The sequence below is a fragment of the Lipotes vexillifer genome, unplaced genomic scaffold (genome assembly GCF_000442215.2).
Source record: "Lipotes vexillifer unplaced genomic scaffold, Lipotes_vexillifer_v1.1 scaffold1008, whole genome shotgun sequence".
Classification (NCBI taxonomy): domain Eukaryota; kingdom Metazoa; phylum Chordata; class Mammalia; order Artiodactyla; family Lipotidae; genus Lipotes; species Lipotes vexillifer.
In genome coordinates, this window is record NW_006772616.1 from 433,245 (window position 1) to 451,264 (window position 18,020).

General features: G+C 40.7%; 1 protein-coding gene across 1 annotated transcript; it reads right to left on the minus strand.

Moving 5' to 3' along the window:
- Positions 1-2,191: 2,191 nt before the first annotated feature.
- On the minus strand, positions 2,192-15,593 carry LMOD3 (leiomodin 3). Its single transcript, XM_007447646.1, has 4 exons — positions 15,464-15,593; positions 14,685-15,002; positions 10,817-12,190; positions 2,192-2,572 (listed from the first exon to the last, which is right to left on the minus strand). The coding sequence occupies exons 2-4, from the start codon at positions 14,976-14,978 to the stop codon at positions 2,546-2,548; spliced, it is 1,695 nt and encodes a 564-aa protein (XP_007447708.1). The 5' UTR covers positions 14,979-15,002; positions 15,464-15,593; the 3' UTR covers positions 2,192-2,545.
- Positions 15,594-18,020: the final 2,427 nt, after the last annotated feature.

Genomic DNA, 18,020 nt, shown 5'->3' on the forward strand with positions numbered 1-18,020 from the left:
CCAACCTGCAGCCTTTCTCTCTAGCAAAGCGGTATCACCATGACTTCACATACATGGCCTAGAATTTGTACCCATAGCCAAATATGAATAAAATTTATCAAAGATTTTTTTTTGGGGGGTGAGACTTTATTTACTGTACATCTGTGTTAAATGTTTGAGAAACTCACTGACAGCCCTATAAACATGCAAATATTCTCTCTGCAGCAAAAAACAGCTTGTGTTTCAAATACTGTTAATAAAACTGTAATACTTTATTAATTTCCAGCCAGAATAAAACCGAATACTAATGGAATCCTTTTTTAAACCTGGCATGGGCTTATACATATTTTAGACCCATTTTCTACATGGTGAAATCTGTGGACTAAATGCAGTAAATTTGGAGAAAGTGACGATGTGAATGAAAAAAATATACTCATTACAGTTACTAATGGTTGGTGATCAGAATATAATAGAAAACTCTAGCATGGAAATGCTATAAATTATTTCACTTTAAAAACAAGTTAAAATTTTCAGTTAAGATTTTTAAGGTGGGAGTGGGTGAATAGAAAAAAAAGCATAATATGAATGGCTTCACCTGTTTCTTGACAAAACCTGTGCAATGAGGCAGTAAATTTGAATTTGGATCATCTTTCCTTTTTGCACATCTAAGAGTAACGTCCTCTTTCAGGACTATTCACACTTTTTGAAATTCCTGGCTTATTTATTAATACTGTTGCTGTATAAGCAAACACATAAGAGCTTCCAGAACTTCAACCACTGATACACATTAAGCTTAAAGATGTTCAGAGTGCTTTGTCCCACCAGAGTTTAGCCTCTTAAGTGCAGAATATGCTAGGTACTTTAAAAGTTTTATTTATCGCAGCGTTTTTTAAACCATCTGGCTTTGTATGCAAGGATGCTTTATAGAAATGGTAAAGTAAGAGAAAACAAAACTCTCAGCCTTGGGGGATTCTAAAATTAGTTACTTGATTGAAAACTATAACTATTTAAATATGGATCCTTTTTTTTTTTTTTTTTTTTTTGCGGTGCGCGGGCCTCTCACTGTTGTGGCCTCTCCCATTGCGGAGCACAGGCTCCGGACGCGCAAGCTCAGCGGCCATGGCTCACGGGCCTAGCCGCTCCACGGCATGTGGGATCTTCCCGGACCGGGGCACGAACCCATGTCCCCTGCATCGGCAGGTGAACTCTCAACCACTGCGCCACCAGGGAAGGCCTAAATATGGATACTTTTGTACCCACTAAATTATCTTTAAAAAATGGAAACACCATATTTCTTTCCCACGACTTGTCCTTCGAAATAATGTACTGTTTGTCCCCATTAAGTCCATTCTCTCCTAGCCTGTTTTGCCTGTGATGTACCACCTATGATTATATAAAAAGAGAAAGAAGGCAGGTGCCAATTATTTGCTCAGGTGACGAAGACAGAAAAAGCAACAAAGTGTCATTCCCTGATTTCTAAGGTTCATGCCACTTCAGTACAAAATTTCAGATTCTATGCACCTAGAGACTTGAATGGATAATTATGGGCTCTAGGAACTTGGAAGAAGAAAGGACACTGGGGATGGAGTTGTCTGGGAGATTTTTGCGGAGTCTCTCAGGATACTCCATAGAAGGGTCAATGGAAGCAAAAGCATGAGGATGTTTTATCAAGAATAGTATCTATACAACATTGTAAATCAACTATACTTCAATAAAATTAAAAAACAAAACAAAAAAGGTGAAAGAATGGTATAAAGAATCTGTGGCAGATAAGACTGAATTACTAAATTGAAAACAGGCAATGGAGGGCCTTGAATGATAGGGTAAGGAATTCAAGGTTAATCCTAGAGCAAGTTTCCTTAGATTTTTGAGAAGAACAAGATCAAGCCTGTTAGTTTTTCTGGAAACGCTGTTTTCTCCACGTCCCATGGCTTAAGCGTTCTGCTCTTCACAGATACCCCTATCAGAAGTATATCCCAACACAGGAAAATGGCCAAGAGAGAAAGCTAGGCAGGGCTGGAAACGGGAAATCGCAACTGATCCTCCAGAGAAGAGGAGGCAATTAACATTTCTTCCATTTCAAAGCATCTGGAGGGCCTGGAGTTCAATTCACCCTTCACATTTCCACAGAGTGAAACATGTTCTGTTCCGTTTAAGATACTGTGTGATGAATTACAGCAGAGCAGACGGAAGGAGAAAAAAAATGGGAATATAATAGTTAACACCGCTATAGTATTTATTGTTATTTACCAGAAGAAAGCAATAATAAAGCAAATGTTTACGAAAAAATCAACTTCTGCTAGAAGACTCAGTTTCACCTAAGTCACTCCAACTGATTGGAAGTAGAAAATCTTGCCCTGACTATTCATATTTTATCTCCTTCCCCCTGCCTTTTCAGCCCCTATTTTGTCACGGGCCAAAGCCTTTTACAAAATACACGTATCAGTTAGCAATGTTCCCAGTTCCACCACCTGGATCCAGAAGTATGCTGCTGAAACAGTCTCCAAACTCTAATCCAAGAGTCATTATGTCAATTCCTTCTTCTCTGGGATTATTCTGTTGCCTCTTATGCCAGCTCTTTTGGCAGTTGCACCTGTGATTTAAGCATTTGAAAAGAGAAGAAAAATTAATCCTAGATATTCAAGTGTTTTACAGCAAAAATGACAAAATGTACATGCCTCAAAGGGTGTAAAGCAGATTAGAAATTCTGGCCAGAGAGACCCCTCAAATCATGATAAAACAACAATAAAAGCCCCAGCCACCATGAAGTGGGCATTTACTGATGACGGGACAGACCGAGGGGTTCTGAGCACATGGTGAAGCTTATCACATGCACAAGAGGGTGGATGCTGGACTCTGCCTGTTTCAAATCCTGGAACTAGCACTTACTAGTTGCATGGTACTGGGCATCAATTTTCTCAGCTATAAAATGACAGTAACAGTATCTTGTTCACAAGGCTACCATAAGGATTAAGTAATTACAAGTTAGTAATCAACATTAACACTTCTTTTTAAAGCATTGCCTCATTTCATCTTACAACCACCTTGGAAAGAGGGAACAGGCTCAGAGAGATTAAGCAATTTGCTTCAGGTCACAGGGCTAGGAAGTGGCAGAGCTGGATTTGAACCTAGATCGGCCTGATTTCAATGCCTTCCTGAGTATTGAAATACTCACCAAACAAATACCACCATAAGAATATAAAATGTATGTTCTTTTAAGAACTGGTCTTTCCTCTTTAAAGCACATTCCTAATGTGATACTCACCAAATATTACAACAGTATTTGGAGAACGCTCAAGGGCAAAAAAAATTGCAAAAGAGTAGCATAAGTCTGACTGCAAATCAACTTTGAGCTTTGTTTCACAGGAACAACTTAAAGATAAGGTAAGTTCTTAATGGGTTTCAAGTGCTGTCATATTTTAGGAGAATGACTCATCCATCAGGGATGTGCCTTTCAGAGAACACTGACAGAGTCCAAAGGACACTCAGAGTTCGTATAATAATGACTTTAAAATGCCTCTTCTTCCATGGCCCGTGTCTACCTGCCAACGTGAGGAACCATTTTGGCCATCTACTATGGACCCTCTTAACCAGTTCTCTGCCCACAACCTTTGCGTAAAAACGTTTCCCAACATCCTGCCCATTGGAGAGAACTTGGGATGTGTTGCTGCTACCTGCACAGCCTTCAAACCAAAGGGTCCTCCATGTGCTCTGACTTTCTCCCTCCCTAGTGTCAGACTTTCAGGAGGGGTGGGGTGTGACTACAGATTGGTAAGGGTCATCCAAGGAGAACACCAACAGTGAACACCACCAATAAACAAAATATATAATGCCAGTTATTTAAAATAACTGCAGGGCTTCCCTCGTGGTGCAGTGGTTGAGGATCCGCCTGCCGATGCAGGGGACACGGGTTCGTACCCCGGTCCGGGAAGATCCCACATGCCGCGGACCGGCTGGGCCTGTGAGCCATGGCCGCTGAGCCTGCGCGTCCGGAGCCTGTGCTCCGCAACGGGAGAGGCCACAACAGTGAGAGACCCGTGTACCACACACACACACACACACACACACAAGGTAAAATAACTGCAGAGCTGTAATAGTCAAAACTGTGTTCTTTGTATTATTGAATGGAAAAAATATTTTTTTTTTTTTTTTTGCGATATGTGGGCCTCTCACTGTCGTGGCCTCTCCCGTTGCCGGATGCCCAAGCTCAGCGCCCATGGCTCACGGGCCCAGCCGCTCCGCGGCATGTGGGATCCTCCCGGACCGGGGCACGAACCCGTATCCCCTGCATCGGCAGGCGGACTCTCAACCACTGCGCCACCAGGGAGGCCCAAAAAATATTTTTATAGTATGTTATTCCTGATATATGTTTATATGCAAAGAAGGATTCCAAATTAATAAAAAATACCTTGAAAAGTGAAACGTGGCAATGCCCCAACACAGTAAACCCAGAGACATATTAACTAATTTAAAATATGCCCAAACTGGCAGTTCAGATCACTGGAGAAAAGAATGGGTCACTAAATGATCAGTGGTTAGCTACTTGGCAAAGAAATAAAGTAGCAGACTTCTTGCTTCCTAATTACTTCTAACATCTAACCCTTTAATTCATCTATAATATGGAATATTTTTAAAAAACCAAAAATTCTAAAAGCAGCAAGAAAGATAGGCAAATATTTTAATAAGGTTCAAAAAAGCCATTTCTAAGCAGAACACAAAAGACAGAAACCATAAAAAAAAAAAGACAGCCAGATCTGATGTTACAAAAATATAAAACTTCCAACAAACAAGAATCAACTCGCATTATTGTTAGGGGGCCCTGTTCCCCCTTCACCTGTTGGTTAAAATTCGTTTTTTTTAAAAAGTGCGTGTGTATAGCGTTACACAGTGCACACACACACGTACATACACCCACAGAGACTGGGAGCAATTGGGCAGGATGGGAAGACCCATTTCAGCAGGGGTTGTTTTGTTTAATTCAGCACACGCGACTGCAGTTCCTGCTCTGGACCAACACCTCAATGGGTGTCCAGGACATAGATGAGGAAGACCTACCTTGAGGAACTCAGAATCCACTAGGAGACCTACAGTGTGCCTGTAAGAGCTGTCAACTTAAGGCACCATGTGGAAGATGCTGAAAGAGAGGTACAAGTGAGGGGCAGTAGAAAGAGACAGGAAGGGTAGTCACCACTGATGTTTGGTTTCATTTCTTTTGTTGTAAGTTTTGAGTCGAGCCTGTTGGATATATTTTGAAAGACAGAGATAGAAAATAAGTAACTTGAGCAAAGTGTTGTGGGGAGAGAGGAAAAGAATGTCCTTCAGGGGAAAAATTCAGGAGGTATGGTTTGCCATAGATGTCATTGAACCATGGGTGTCCAAGTGTGGTCTCCAAATGACCAGCATCAGCATTGCCAAGGAACTTGTCAGAAATGCAAATTCTCAGGCCCCATCCAAGACCTACTGAATCAGAAACTCTAAAGATGGGCTCAGTAATCTGTATTCAGCCTTCCAGGCGCTTTTGATGCATGCTAAAATTTAGGAATCACTATCACAGACTTTAGAAAAGTTGTACATCAAAAACTCTTTTTTCCACTAGGTATTAGGGAAGGGCAGTTCCTGGTCTGTATAATTCTAGTCCACTTATGCTCTTTTGAGATGAGTTTGAAATGTTACGTTGCTTTCTCCTGTGGAGACTCCCTCTAGCAAGAGTATAACATTTCTAAAGCTCTGATCTAGATTTGGCCTTGGCTCTTGGAGATTCTGGTAGGTTTGGGTTCTTGGGTTTTGGTTTTTTTTTTTTTTTTTAAGGAAAAAAAGGAAGGAACTGAAGGGAACTCTGAGGCTTGAAAGTGTGAGACTTGAAAGTGTGAGAGAATGGAGACAGCATGGAAAATTGGGAACCAGAAACAACAACTAGATCTAGAAAGGAAAAGCTTGGTTTGGGGACAGATTGAATGAAGGTACTGAGAAAACCCTGAGTGATCTAAAGGGAAAGGGAAATTTGGGGATTGTCCTAGATTATGTGATAATTGAAACAAAGGGAGAAGCTAAGATGGGAAAAAGGAGAAAACTGCAAAAGGACAGAATCTAGAGATCCTACTTCAAAAGAAATAGGATATTTTATAAATGAGGCAAAGAAAAAATGGCCAGAGATGAAGACTCAGGAGTCTCTGTTCTTCCATTTTTGTAATCCTAACAACTGCTAATGTGTCACGGAGTCTTTTGGCCAATTAAGGCTGCTCGGGAAATTATTATACTGAAATCTTTCTGAAGGAGAAATTTAATCATGTCTTTAGGCACCTAGGTGAAACCAGTCCAGACACACATAGGTGAGCCCAAAGTAAAATTAACTGAATGTTAAAATAGTTACCTTGTTTGACTGGCACCAAAAGTTGCATATGATATAAACGCAGTTGACCTCAGTAGATTAAATAGTTGCTGCAGATGAGATTTTTATCTCAATGAAAAGTACAGATACTCATCTAAGATGGTAGGCAGTGAGCAGACCACCAAATTTTTAAAGAGGAAAGGAAATCATACATTTACCAGGGAGGGATAAGCCTGTACAAGCCTAACGTCTTTGTTTTGGGCTGGCATCACACTGACTCAGAGTTATCAACTCAGAGGGAAATAAATGAGCAATTAATAAATTCAGTTAGACAAGACAAAGACTTTTAAAACATAGCTAAAAACAATAAGAACAACGTGACAAACCAAAAAATTCCACAGCAGTCAAATAAGTAATGTAAATGAGTGAAAAAGGCCAGTGATTAGGCAGTAGGGCATGGTGGAGACTGAGGAAAAACTGGAGAGTCCATTACCTATCTCAAGAGAGAAGTCAACACAGATCCAGCTTATTTGTGCCATGCACATGCAGGCCCCGTGTGGCTGGATCTGATGTTTCAAATGCTCCCAGGTATCTGCATATTATTAGGTGATATTTTATAACTAGTACAACAATACCCAAGCCAAACAAAACAGGCCTGCAAATTGGGCTTATAGTCCACTAGTTTTCAATACCTGGCCCTCAGAATACATCTCTCTCAAACTGAATTAAATGGGCGGCTTTTTGGAAGAGGTAGCATTTGAGCCAAGCAAGTATACAGACTTCCCGTCATTCTCTGCTAGAAACTTCATTTCAGGGATCCCAAGCCAGAAGCATGAGATGGGGAGAGAATAAACACTAAAAGGAAAAAATACAAATTTAAAATATAAACTACCTCATGAGCTATGCTCTAGAAAATAGAAAAATAATATTTCCAAGTCCATGAGAGAAAAAAATAATCATTTTTCATTTAAAAATAAATAATTTCTATGTATGTTTATGGACATTCAATGTTTTAGTTAGGAGCATCAGTAAAAACAATTATAAGATTTCCAAATTGGGTTTTAACTTCATATGTGAAAATCCAGGGATTTAGAGAGCATCTCTATCCTCCAACACAAGTGGGGGGGAAAACCCCATAACCTTTAGTTTCACCTCCTTCAAGTGAGTGTGGATGTGTCTCATTTGACCAGCCAAAAATAGCCCTTTCTGCTGGGATCCTGTGATATCACCACTGATGGCGTTTACAGCATTTTACTGAGTCTAAGATGCACATTTTTCGATGTTTCCATATTCGTGACATCAGAAAGCATCTTACAGTCAACGGTGTTTTACAATAGTTGGCTGCAGGTGGGAGCACAAACACAGCATAGGTTTTCATACCATCAGCACTTCCACTGAGCTCTGTGCCCTGTTGGAATTGCACACGTGCAAATGTACTGCCATTTAAACTATCCTTTAAAGAATGACAAAGCAAATATGACAAAACGTGCTAGGCTTGTAAGACTTCTTTCTACTGTTTTGAACTTCCACACGTCTCAAATGATTTCAAATAAAAAGATAAAATGTCTTTTAAGAGAGATTACACTATGAGTCGGCATTAAAGCAGACATTTATTACGTATGCAGCAAGGCGCAAAAACACAGCAGTAGGGAGCGAACCGATGTCAGTCAAGTGAATTTTTGTCAGTTGGACAATGCATTTTCACATTTTTCTTGCAGAGCATTTTAAAGGACCACGTTGATGAAGTCGCATGACATTTTGTATCTGAGATACATATCAAGAGATGTCTATTGCAAGCCAAGCCAGGCAACTGAAAGCAGAAGATGTCAGTCCCTTGCATAGATAAAAGACATTGCAAAGCAAAGGATGATATGCAAGACCACCATTCACAAACCATGTCAGAGTTCACTTTGCTGCATAGTTTTCTTCCTTAGCGGACATTAAAAACAAACAAAACTAAACTCAAAACTGATAGCACTTGGGACTTCCCTGGTGGCACAGTGGTTAAGAATCTGCTTGCCAGTACAGGGGACACGGGTTCGACCTCTGGTCCGAGAAGATCCCACATGCCAGGGAGCAACTAAGCCCGTGAGCCACAACTACTGAGCCTGAGCTCTAGAGCCCACGAGCCACAACTACTGAAGCCCGCGTGCCTAGAGCCCTTGCTGTGCAACAAGAGAAGCCACCGTAGTGAGAAGCCCGCGCACCGCAACAAAGAGTAGCCCCCACTCGCTGCAACTAGAGAAAGCTAGCGGGCAGCAACGAAGACGCAATGCAGCCAGAGATAAATAAATAATTTCTTTAAAAACCTGATAGCACTTTAGAATTTATTGAAAACAAAAAACATACTACTTAGTAGGGTGTGGCATTTTGGTAATGATTATCATGAATTTACCTTAATGCCTTTTGCTCTAGAATCTAGACCCCAAGCTGAAGTGTTCTCACTAGACTAAAAGTCAGTGTCTTGACTGTAAAAATGATGAAACCAACAGTGTAAGCTCCATGAAGTTAACTATACCTGTCCTATTCCCTGCTGATGGTGCCTGATACATGGCAGCACTACACCAATATTTATTGCAGTAATGGGTAAGCAGATGGATGAAATGCAGCCAACTCCAGGGAAAGCCAATTTGCTCAGCAGAACATTCCCTCAGAAGGCAGGAAGTGGGGTCAGATGATCATTTAAACTTCATTCTCTTGTCTACTCTGAATCCACGTGCCACCTTTAATGCAGATTTTAAAAAGATTTCCCTTAGGCTTCCCTGGTGGCGCAGTGGTTGAGAGTCCGCCTGCCGATGCAGGGGTCACGGGTTCGTGCCCCGGTCCGGGAAGATCCCACATGCCGTGGAGCGGCTGGGCCCATGAGCCATGGCCGCTGAGCCTGCACGTCTGGAGCCTGTGCTCCGCAACGGGAGAGGCCACAGCAGTGAGAGGCCCGCGTACCTCAAAAAAAAAAAACCAAAATTTCTCTTAATGTCATTTTCTGATTGTCTAGCCACCAAGGCATCTTGGATTTGCCTTGGCAACTGGTTACAGAGTGACAGCACTAGCCTCTCTCAAAACAACACCCTGATCCACCCCCTGCAGAGGTCTGACTGCCCAGAGAAGAGCAGGTACAAAAAGTGTTGATGTTGTGCCCAAGGGCAGGCAAAGGTCTCTTGCCTGATCTCATGTGACCTCTAGTGCTGTCCCCCTGACCCCTGCCCCAAGAAGAATCAGAGTCCCTCTAAATCACAGTTGAAAGTCATCTTTGATTCAGAAGAATAAAATGCTGAAATGTTGTCAACTGTGCATTACTAGGAGATGGGAATAAGGAACAGACATGTGTATGTATGAATAAGAACCAATTATATTGTTTTTTGTTTGTTTGTTTTTGTTTTTGTGGCCACGCCACGTGGCTTGCAGCATCCTAGTTCCCCGACCAGGGATTGAATCTGGGCCCTCGGCAGTGAAAGTGCTGAGTCCTAACCACTGGACCGCCAGGGAATTCCCTGTATTGTTTGAGAATATAAAGCTCTTTAAAAGCAGAAAAAGAACAAGCTTACATGGAAACCTGTTTAAAACATCTTGACAAAAACTGACTCTCTCTGGTGAAATAATATATTGACTATTTTGTCAATGTAATATCTTGGCTAAATTACATACTAGATTTTAAAACAATTGTTAATTATCAACCACCTGTGGTCTTTGGACACGCACCTTTCAGCCTCCATGAATGCCCCCATAGTAACGACTATAAAAAAATTTATTTCTATAACTTAAGCTGCAAGGAATAGAACATTTTCGCCTATCAGCATCAGTAATAGTGAATCATAGTAAATATGAAAACTGAAATAATAGTAAAATATTTTAAAGCTCCATTTATTCATACAGATATTAATCTGAATTTTATTATTTTTCGCCCACCTAAAAAATAAAGAGTATAATTGCAATTGCAGGTAGTCTCCATTCATCTACTAAAAAAGAACTGTTTTTTTCAAGCACTATGGAAGCACTCATCTACAAACATTGGCCTAATTAGGCCTCACTCTTATTTATTCCTGCAGCAGGTCCCTGGGGATCTCTGCTTGTGTCAGCTCTGTGTGGCTGGAGTGAATAAAAGCTTGACCCTGGACTCAGAACTGGATTTCAAAGTCAACTCTACCACTTCTGAGCTGTTTCTCCTAGACATGTTTTTTTTTAACATCCCTAGTCCTCAGTTTCCTTTTTATAAAAGAGGGAGAATAATAATTCCTGCCTTATAGGGTTGTTAAAGTGACTGTAAAAGTTAATTCATATAATGAACCTGGCCCATAGTAAGTGCTCAATAGATGTTAGCTATTAGTATCATCGTTACAGAAGTTATATAGATGTGTGTCGTTGAGGATAACCAATCATTTAGATCTACCGGTAATGCTGACAGATTTCCCTCCGTTAGTGACAATCTCCTGGTGTCCAAATGAGCAGGGAAGAGAGCTGGGAGACATTTATCGTGGTGTGTGTTCACCATTTCTCCCTCCTCCTACTTACAGGTTTAAGATAGGCGATGTTACTGTGACGAATGTCGTTCAAGAGCTGATCCCTGGGGGTGATTTCCACCAGCGGGGGTGGCCTATTTCTCGGCACTGGTTTGAGTGTTTTGATCACGTCTTTGAGGTTGGTTTTCTCGGCTGATTCTCTGGCTTCCGGCATCCGAGATTTGCGCTGGATCCTCTTTAGCTTCACCATGCGGAAGGTGTCAGGGTCCGGCCTGTACTTCGGAGCGTGCGATGGCTTTTTCATCATTTCATTTTGTCGACTGAAGGGGACTGCGTGGGAGCTGGGAGGTCGAGGAGGAAGAGGAAGAGGAGGCTGGAGGAACTCCTGCGTCCCAGAATCGGGCACTGGTCCCCCCAGCGTCTCCCACATCCCAGGTGGCAGCCCCAACCCATTCTCCAACATGGCTATTAACTTTCTCTGCTCTTTGAGTTGCTGCTGTTTCTGTTCTTCTTGTCTTTTCTGCCTTTGTCTATCCTGATTCCTGGTGAGCAGGTTGGTTACCACCATTCTGGGACCTGGAAGCTCAAAATGGTAGCCCATCTTCAGGAGAGTGTCGTTTGCCTTCAGAAGCCTGGCTATTTCCATTTCAGCATGGTGGCCCAACATATGCCTCTGATTGTGGAACCGAAGTTCGGTTAGTGTCTCATTAAACTGGAGACACCTCATGATGGCCACGATTCCCTTGCCTGTGATGAAGTTGGACTCGACGTTAAGAGTGGTAATGCTCCTGTTTTCACGCAACATGTTGGCCAGGGCGAATGCTAGGTTCTCATCCGCACCCACGTTGGCTAAACTGAAGGTTTTGATGTGTTTGTTTTTCTTCATCGCGTTGACAAAGTCCAGCAACATTTCTTTGGGGATGTTTTCAATGTTGTTCAGGTTGAGTTCCTTCATGTTAGGGTCATTTTGTCTCACGCGCCTTAAGCTCCCATCTAGGTCCGTTTGGTTTCCGGAAGGCCTTGCGCTTACCTTCAAAAAACTGGTATCTAGAGCTAGCTTCTTGGGATCTAATTTTGATATTTTTTTCTCACTTTTTTCTTGGGCCTCTGGTCTGTCTTTCTGTTCTTCGGATACTTTATCAGTTACCTGTTGGCTGTTGTTCGCTCCATTTCTGATTTGCTCCTTTACCTCACCTTCCTCTTCTGTTTTTGTTTTCTCATCACTCTCTTCACTGTCCTCTTTTCCCTCATCTTCTTTATCTTCCACATCATCTTCGTTATCTTCATTATTTGTTTCTTGGACATTGTCACTGCCCTGTGATTCTGTTTTATGTGCAGTGATTTCATTATTAAGCTTTTCTTTTAAATACTGGGACACATTTTTATTACTTGTGTCTATTTCTTCATGCTGTTCTTGAGTTTTTCCCTAAAAGAGAAGTTTATGAGGGTTAGAATACATAGCAGGGTTTATGAGGGTTAGAATACATGTTATGAGGGTTTCTTCACATAGAAGTTACATCACATGTAATGCTTACCAAGTAAGTACTTATCTCTGAGGAAGAGAGCTAACCATTGAGATAACTGAGAAAAGGAAGGATTGAGGGGATTTTCACTTTTTACATTATATAATTCTAGACTAAGTTTTTTTAAAACCAAGTACACATATTAGTTTTTCAAGCAAATACAACAAAAATAAAGATAAATTTTTATAGGCACACACAGGCACGAACACAGTTTTTGGCTGTGTTTTTCTCATCCCCTGTATTAAAAGTAAGCCTAGTTAATTTTGTTCTCAGACCCTCTATTGTTTTTAAAGATGGGGTTCAGCTCCAGAAGCAGTTAAAAATTATTTGTTTTGAAAACCTTATGGATTTATCCATTCATTGAAATCTTTGTTTTGTATATAGCTGAATAGGCATCTTTGTATTCAATAGCTCTGTGTTACACAATAATTTCCTTATTGCCCTAACCAAAATTTACATAATATGTTTGCCAATCTAATGTAATGTGTACAACAAGTTTCCCTGAAAATAAGATACTGTGGGGAAAATGAGAGCAGTTTGATATTTGGAACATAACCAAACCCTTAAACTTTGATTTTTGTTTGCTCAGCTCTGGAAAAACTACCCTGGATACTCCAGGGACAGGCTTTATAGTCCAGTTCCTTTGGAAGGCAAGTGTCTAGGAGGCAAAGCCAGCTACAAAAGGGGACAGGATTAGTAGAGATTTAGAAACAACTGCTTAGTCTGGGAAGGAAAATGACAGTCATATCAGTAATGCTTATTAAATGTTTGCACATCAATTAGCACATTTTCCCAAAAAGTATGTGTACCTCATAGGTGTCATTTTGAAAGCTGATGTAGCAGTTTGACACACAGGCTCATCTGAGTAAGAACTTGATCTTGGGAGGCCGAAATGGGTAAAGGGGATCAACTGTATGGTGACGGATGGAAACTAAATTTTTGGTGGTGAGCATACTGTAGGGTATATAGAAGTAGAAATATAATGTTGTACACAAGAAACTTACATCGTGTTACAAACCAATGTTATCTCAATAAAAAATAAACCTGTGGGGCTTCCGTGGTGGCGCAGTGGTTGAGAGTCCGCCTGCCGATGCAGGGGACACGGGTTCGTGCCCCGGTCCGGGAGGATCCCGCATGCCGCGGAGTGGCTGGGCCCGTGAGCCATGGCCTCTGAGCCTGCGCGTCCGGAGCCTGTGCTCCGCAAGGGGAGAGGCCACAACAGTGAGAGGCCCGCGTACCGCAAAAACAAAACAAAACAAAACAAAACAAAACAAAATAAACCTGTAATTTAAAAAAAATAAGAACTTGATTTTACTGCTTATAACATGATAGGTTGGAATTGACAACTGACACCTTAACTCTGAAGCCTTCACCTTTGCATTTCCCATTTGTCTCAGCAGGGGGCGCCAACTATCAAGCTGTTTAAATTATACCAAAGGAAGAAAAAGTGTTAAAAGTACCCAATTTGTTTGTTCCTCTGAAATTGGTGTTCATATAGAACTGGCTTTTACTCTAGTTGTAAAACGTCTGCAAATTGTACCTTACACTCTAACCTGATCAAGCCAGCAACTCATTTTCTTGAGTGCAGTACGTGTTTAAATTCCCCTGGCCATGAAATCAGTTTATAACTTTCCTAAAATTATAGCCAGCATGATGGTAATGTGACAAGATATATCAATATTAGCAGGCATAACTACAAGAGACTTTACCTGTGGGGATCTCTGTCTTATTTTTGCCAAGTCATTTTTAAGTGAAATATTTAAAACAATGTGCTGATATACAAGTCCATAGAGTGGACCACAATTCTACTTTTCATATAAAGAACATATTTAAAGAGAAAACCATCTTTAAAACAGCTTAACAGCATCAACTTCTATATTCACCACTGATATCCAATGCACTGTGGTAATACTGGATTTTGTGGTTATGTGACTTGGTTTAATTGCAGAGCCTGTGGCTGGACTTCAGGGGGACTGTGGCACCCTTGAGATTGTATGTGAAACATTGTATATGTATGCATGTGATGGAAGGAGAGAACGGAGAGCCTTCTTCAGCTTCTTAAAGGGTTCTGTGAGCCAAAAAAAGCATAAAGGACAAATGCTTCTGGGTTATGAGTTAATTCATTAAGTATCATGCCTACAGAATATAGGCTTTCCTGCGCAAGAAACCCCGTGGCAATTTTTTTAAAGAGATATTTACAAGAAATTACCACTTTTTCCTCCCAATTATACCATGTAAGTGTTAAAGAAAGTTCCCATCTGGCGTAGGATGAAATATTCTGATTTATCTATAAACATCGACAAAACATAGAGTCTTGAGAAATGACAGTTACAACAGGGACACTGGCCAGCCCAGCCCAGGCAGCCATTTCTCTGTTGTATACAAATCCCCGGTTACCTTGGATGACACAAAGGTAACAGGAACACGTTCATCTTCCAGCATGCGTCTGGATGCCTTTTGCCAATACATATAGTCAACGAGAGATTTATGGTCGAAGTTCCCTGTTGGTGGCTTGTCAGTCTGATCCTTCTGAATCATTCCCACGGGAAGCCTGGGGTCAGGGGCCATCACCTCCATTTCCAACTGCAGTTCCTTAAGCTCTTCTGGGGACAAGTTGGCCAAGATTTCATCTTCATCAATCTCCCCATCAAAGAGTTCTTCTTGATCTGAATTCCTGCTGTGTTCCGACATGATTCTTTTCTATACTTTTCTATACTTTATTAGAAAAGGAGAAATAATCAAAGAAGATTTAAAAAAAGAAAAAACTCTCAAGCAGTTCCCCCAGTTACCAAGTGTCCCAGGTCAATACCACCTTGAGAGATTTTTTTTTCCCCCAAGAACCGCAGTGGTGTTTGCTGAGCCTCTAGGAGTGACCGCCGCTAAGCTCGAGCCGTAACTATATTAAGCAGGGCTTGGCTGGAGAGGGTCAATTTATGGAATTACTATTCGCCTCTCTTTTCGGCAACTTGAGTCAGCTGTGCAAATCCATCTGACATTTCAGTACAGCTGCTTAGGTTTGCCAGTGAGTAACAGGTCTCCAGACTCCCTGTAGGAGTAAAATTAGTTGTCTTCCTATGTGCTCTCACACTGTCCTACACTAAATCATGCAGCCCATACACACATACCCCAGTACTGCAGGGGAGGCCACTTCTTTTTATTTAAATGATGAAAGCAACTTACAATATTTCAGGAGGAAAATCCAAACAGCGACCTGAGTTCTACTGAAGTGAAAAATTCATTTGCAGGTGGAAATCAAGCTCTCAGGGCTTGATTCTTCACTAGCATGAGACTCTGGAAGGAAATAAACCTGCACACAGCCGAGCAGAGGTCTGGCTATGTTACCTGCTGCGTAAACTGAACCTTTGCAAGATGTCCTTATTTGCATCTAGATCCTGTGATCTAACAGATGGGGACAACGAGCCCTTGAATTTCCACTATGAGTGAGGAGTTTAATGTTTTAAATAATTTGTTTTTCTTATTAAGTATCCATTAAGCCAGGATAAAAATTTAAAGGGATCTAAATTGAAATGTTAAAAAAAAAAACCCAAACCATTAAGGTACTGGAAGAAATCATGAAAAGATTTTTTCATAACTTCAGAGGATGATACGGCAATATTTATCCAAATGACAAATGTACATTTTCTTTGAACAGCCATTCCACTTTTAGGAATGTATCCTACAGATACACTCCCACATGGGTGAAATAATAGGTGCTCAAGATTATTCAATGTAGCAAACTACAAAACAGTGTATTGTATGCTGTTCTTTGTGTGATAAAGGATAAAATATATGTATATATACAGATTTTATCAACAGATCCTTGGAAAGATACACAAGAAACCAATAACAATGGATACTCCTGGAGAAAGAAATGGGCTGTCTGGGAGACAGGACTAGGAAAAAAGACTTTGTTACTGTATACCCTTTCATAATTGCCAGATTTTGAAACTTATGAATATAATGCTTATTCAAAAATATATATTTATTGTACAAAACTTAGGATAACACAGGGAAGCATAAAGAAATTAAAATTTTCCCCTTATTGCACCATTAAGAGCTACTGTCATTAACATTTTGGTTCATTACTCCAGTCAGTCCCTTCTTACGTCATATGAGCTCAATAATCTTTTGTCATGTTTTCTGACTTACAAAATCATGTTTTTTTTCTAGGTTATAGTATATTCTACTACTACATAATTTAAAAAAAAATTTTGTCTATTTATTTTTGGCTGCACTGGGTCTTCGTTGCTGCACGCAGGCTTTTTCTAGTTGCGGCAAGCGGGGGCTACTCTTTGTTGCGGTGCATGGGCTTCTCATTCCGGTGGCTTCTCTTGTTGCGGAGCACGGGCTCGAGGCACGCGAGCTTCAGTAGTTGTGGCACACAGGCTCAGCAGTTGTGGCTTGCTGGCTCCAGAGCACAAGCTCAGTAGTTGTGGAGCACGGCTTCTTGCTCCACAGCATGTGGGATCTTCCCGGACCAGGGATCGAACCTCTGTCCCCTGCATTGGCAGGCAGATTCTTATCCACAGTGCCACCAGGGAAGCCCTACTACTACATAATTTTTAATAACTCCCTGTTAAGATTCTTTATATGGAAGTACCATAATTTATGTAACCAATCTCCAATTATTGGATATTTGGACTGTTTTCAGTGCTCACAAGCACTTTTTCAATAAATATCCCCTGTAGTTAAATATTAATACACATGCAATACTTCTTTAGGATAAATTGAATATATTCCAAGAAGTGAAATTGCTGGGTCAAAGAATATGAGGAAATTAAGGGCTTTTTATATGTACGGCTAAGTGATCCCCTCAATATTATTATTACCCATCCCCAATACATATATATTAAATTACTTGCAAATTATATACATATGTTACTATTCCAATATTATACATAATTTATAATTATATTTCTACATAAATATAAAATACACTGTCAACTTATTCTTCAATATAAATTTATAACATTTATAAATATAAATGAATTTAAATTTATATATACATCTATATAACAAAACATGCAAAAAAATTAAATGTGAGAAGTTTTAAGTGGACGTGCTACTATTTTCTTCCTACCCCAGTGGTTTTTTTTGAACACCCCAAGATTGAGAGGCTTTTCATATATATGGCTAAACTATTCACCAGAAAGATACTACCAATTTACTTGAATGATCATTTTAAAATAAAGAACAGAGATGCATAGTGACAGCTTACTATTGACCTCTCCACTGTGAGGATTCCTTTCATCCTGGTCCTATAACAGGGAAATAAAAGCTTGGCCTCAGCAGGCAGCGAGGTAGACCACTTTACACAACTGATTTGCAGACCATCATTTCAGAGACTGAGCTTGCAAAACAGTGGTCTAAAGAGACTCTACCAAAAAGAGTTTTGTGTACCAGGAGGTTTGGAAATGTTATATTCTGCAGTTGTCTTTTAGAGGTTTGTAAAGCACATGAGCTTTTAGAGACTCTGAGAAATCATATGTGAAAGAAATCCATTTATTTAGCTCAATATTTCCCAAACTTATTTACTTAATTCATGGTTTTTTTTTCTTTTAAAAATCACTAATGGGCTTCCCTGGTGGCACAGTGGTTGCGAGTTCACCTGCCGATGCAGGGGGCACGGGTTCGTGCCCCAGTCCGGGAAGATCCCACATGCCACCGAGTGGCTGGGGCCGGGAGCCATGGCCGCTGAGCCTGTGCGTCTGGAGCTTGTGCTCTGCAACGGGA